The sequence below is a fragment of the Montipora capricornis genome, chromosome 1 (genome assembly GCF_036669925.1).
Source record: "Montipora capricornis isolate CH-2021 chromosome 1, ASM3666992v2, whole genome shotgun sequence".
Classification (NCBI taxonomy): Eukaryota; Metazoa; Cnidaria; class Anthozoa; order Scleractinia; family Acroporidae; genus Montipora; species Montipora capricornis.
In genome coordinates, this window is record NC_090883.1 from 35,742,477 (window position 1) to 35,744,976 (window position 2,500).

At 40.2% G+C, this 2,500-nt stretch overlaps 1 protein-coding gene across 1 annotated transcript in view; it reads left to right on the forward strand.

Annotated features, from left to right (window-relative positions):
* Window positions 1–1,347: 1,347 nt before the first annotated feature.
* Window positions 1,348–2,500, forward strand: part of LOC138040484 (endothelin-converting enzyme 1-like) — a 28,551-nt gene continuing 27,398 nt past the window's right edge. Inside the window, exon 1 of the mRNA XM_068886209.1 lies at window positions 1,348–1,646. Within this exon, the coding sequence (XP_068742310.1) occupies window positions 1,409–1,646 (238 nt within the window). The 5' untranslated portion in view covers window positions 1,348–1,408. The remainder of the gene's footprint in view (window positions 1,647–2,500) is intronic.

The following is a 2,500-nucleotide window of genomic DNA, read 5'->3' on the forward strand; positions in this document are numbered from 1 at the left end:
TGTTTAAATTAATTTGAAATATAGAGAATAAAGAAGTAATTTTCCATTTTTTAATTGCATGATGCTGGCCGTTGTAAACCGTGTTTTAGAAAGTATATCAGATTGATTTATTGTGCCTGTGGACTATTTTGACAGGTCACTCAAAATTAATTTAAAGTAATTTGAGATATTTGTCGTCATTAAAACTTTATGACGAAGTCGGCCCAACAAATGTGTCGAACCATTAACACCTCTCTCTCCCTTTGTCTTTCGCTCTGCCTTTGAGTCTTGTTACAACTCCCACTGAGATTTTGGTAAATTGTTTTTTACCTAAACAGCGGGGACCCACATTCTTGACCCAAGTTAAGCTCCTCATGGAGAAGACGTTCGCTGTAAAACCCAGCGAAATCCCCCTATCTGATCCCATTTCCGTTCTTCAGCAAGTGTGATTGGTTTATTATTTTACGCAAGTGGCAGTGTCTACAGATTCTCGGTGACACCGTTGGCCGAGCCCGCGTGGTTCGGTGAAGACTTCTTTGGCGCCGATTTCGGCGCCATGGTTCTTTTTTCCTTGTCTTCGCACAGCAAAATCCTCAACAAAGCAAGAGTGAAAGATAAGTTTGCATAGAATAAGCCTTTCGTTGCATTTTAAATATGCACAAAAATAAATGTTTCCACCAGCGAACCTAGCTGTTTCAAAACCTTGCAATCCAGTGAAGCACGGCATCTCGCTAAACATTTCAATAATTTTTAACGTCGCTTCCTACGGGTTGTTGGGGCCGGTTCTCCGTCAGTCTTCCTTTGTTCATTCTTCAGATTCTTAAACCCACTGAACTCTTTTTAGCTGTGCTTTGAAGATTCTTCCATTTGTCTTTGATTTCTTGTGTGGTGCAGCAATATCGGCTGGAAAACCAGCTGAGTTTTGGCGTTCGTAACACTATTGGTGAATTTACGAAAGCCGAGAACGGCCTTCCAACTTCCAACTTCCGACTTCCGCTCGCAGTGGTTTCTCTCTCGGGAAGCGTAGGAGAAACCAACTGCTCGCAGGGTATGTGAAGGTTGGCTTTCGCGATTATTTTGCCTGGGATGCTATTTTGAATACCATGGACGACAATGTTACCAGCGAATTCGTAAGTTAATAATTATATCTTTAATTGCAGATGAGTTAATCCATTGACTAATCTGTGTTTGAACACTGAACGGTTTCTTAACTGGTGATTGCTTAGATTATCCCTGGCCCTGCAGTGTGACAGGTCATAAACACATGTCAAAGCCTTGGTGCGTGACATTGTGGCCGCAGTGTGAATAACAAATGTTCTCATTGAAAATAAAGTATTTATATACCACCTATGTGACAGCATCGTGTATTATTGTGACTAAAGTGTGCATTGCAGAACGAGCGAGTGGGAAAGATACTACCTTAACTTGAATGGAAGCTTTTCACTCTAAAGACGAAGTGCTCTTTGGCGGCAAAAGGAGGGTTAAAAAAAAACAGTTTCTTCTCATCATTCTTTCTGTGACTGCGTTTATTTTACTCGTTTTATCTATCGTATTCATCACCTTGTACTCCCTGGAAAAGTCAAAACAGCACGTTTCACCAGCTGAGAAGTCTGAGAAGAAAGAGCAGAAATATTGTGGAACAAGAGCTTGTTTAAGTGCTTCTTTAGGTAAGCCGATGTTTTTCGATGCTCGAAGTGCAATAGCTTGAACAGCTCTTCTGTCGGCAATTTGACGCCATATTATAATTAACTTTACGTCTTTTGTTTTTAATCGACTGGCGAACTTCTTTATTATCATGCCAAGTTCACCTGGTTTTGTATGCGACCCAGCCCTTGAACTCCACAGCATTTTTGAGGGTACACCGGTTGCCCATCTATAACCCGTGTTTTACAATCTTGCACAAGACAAACAAATCAGTAACTAGTTTTCGTTTAATTATGTTACATGTACCAGGTGTCGTTTGTGTATTTTGTGAAGCATTTCGATGAAATGTTACTTTGAAATGTTACGCAATGGCTGTAGGACCTACGCAGCTTTCTCTTATCAGAAACCGGCCCATACGAGTAAAAATAACTGAACCGCGAAAATGCTCGAGATTTTTCTGGCAAAGATAGAAGGGTAGTTTAAAATGCATCCACAAACGCGACAGGAATTGAAACGCTTGAATAGGTCATTGTCAATAAGACGCAGCCGTCGGAACCAAGCAGCAACTGTTTTGTTGGGCTAACACTCGAGACGTCTTTCTTTTGGCAGTTAATTTAACTTTTATAACTCGTTCATAATTTAACTTTTATAACTCGTTCATATTTCACTACCCGACGCGGCCATACAGAGTTTCTTTGGAAAGAAAACAACTGAGTTTGTTTAGAGGGACTTTCTCAACGTACAACGTTTTACTTTTAGCATTGCCCGAAACATTTGCAATTACAATTCAGATTTTCTATAATCTTTTCAGCTATCAATAATGCAAAACTAGGGAGCTTAAATGGTCTGGAATCAGCGTTCACAATTTTTACACAAG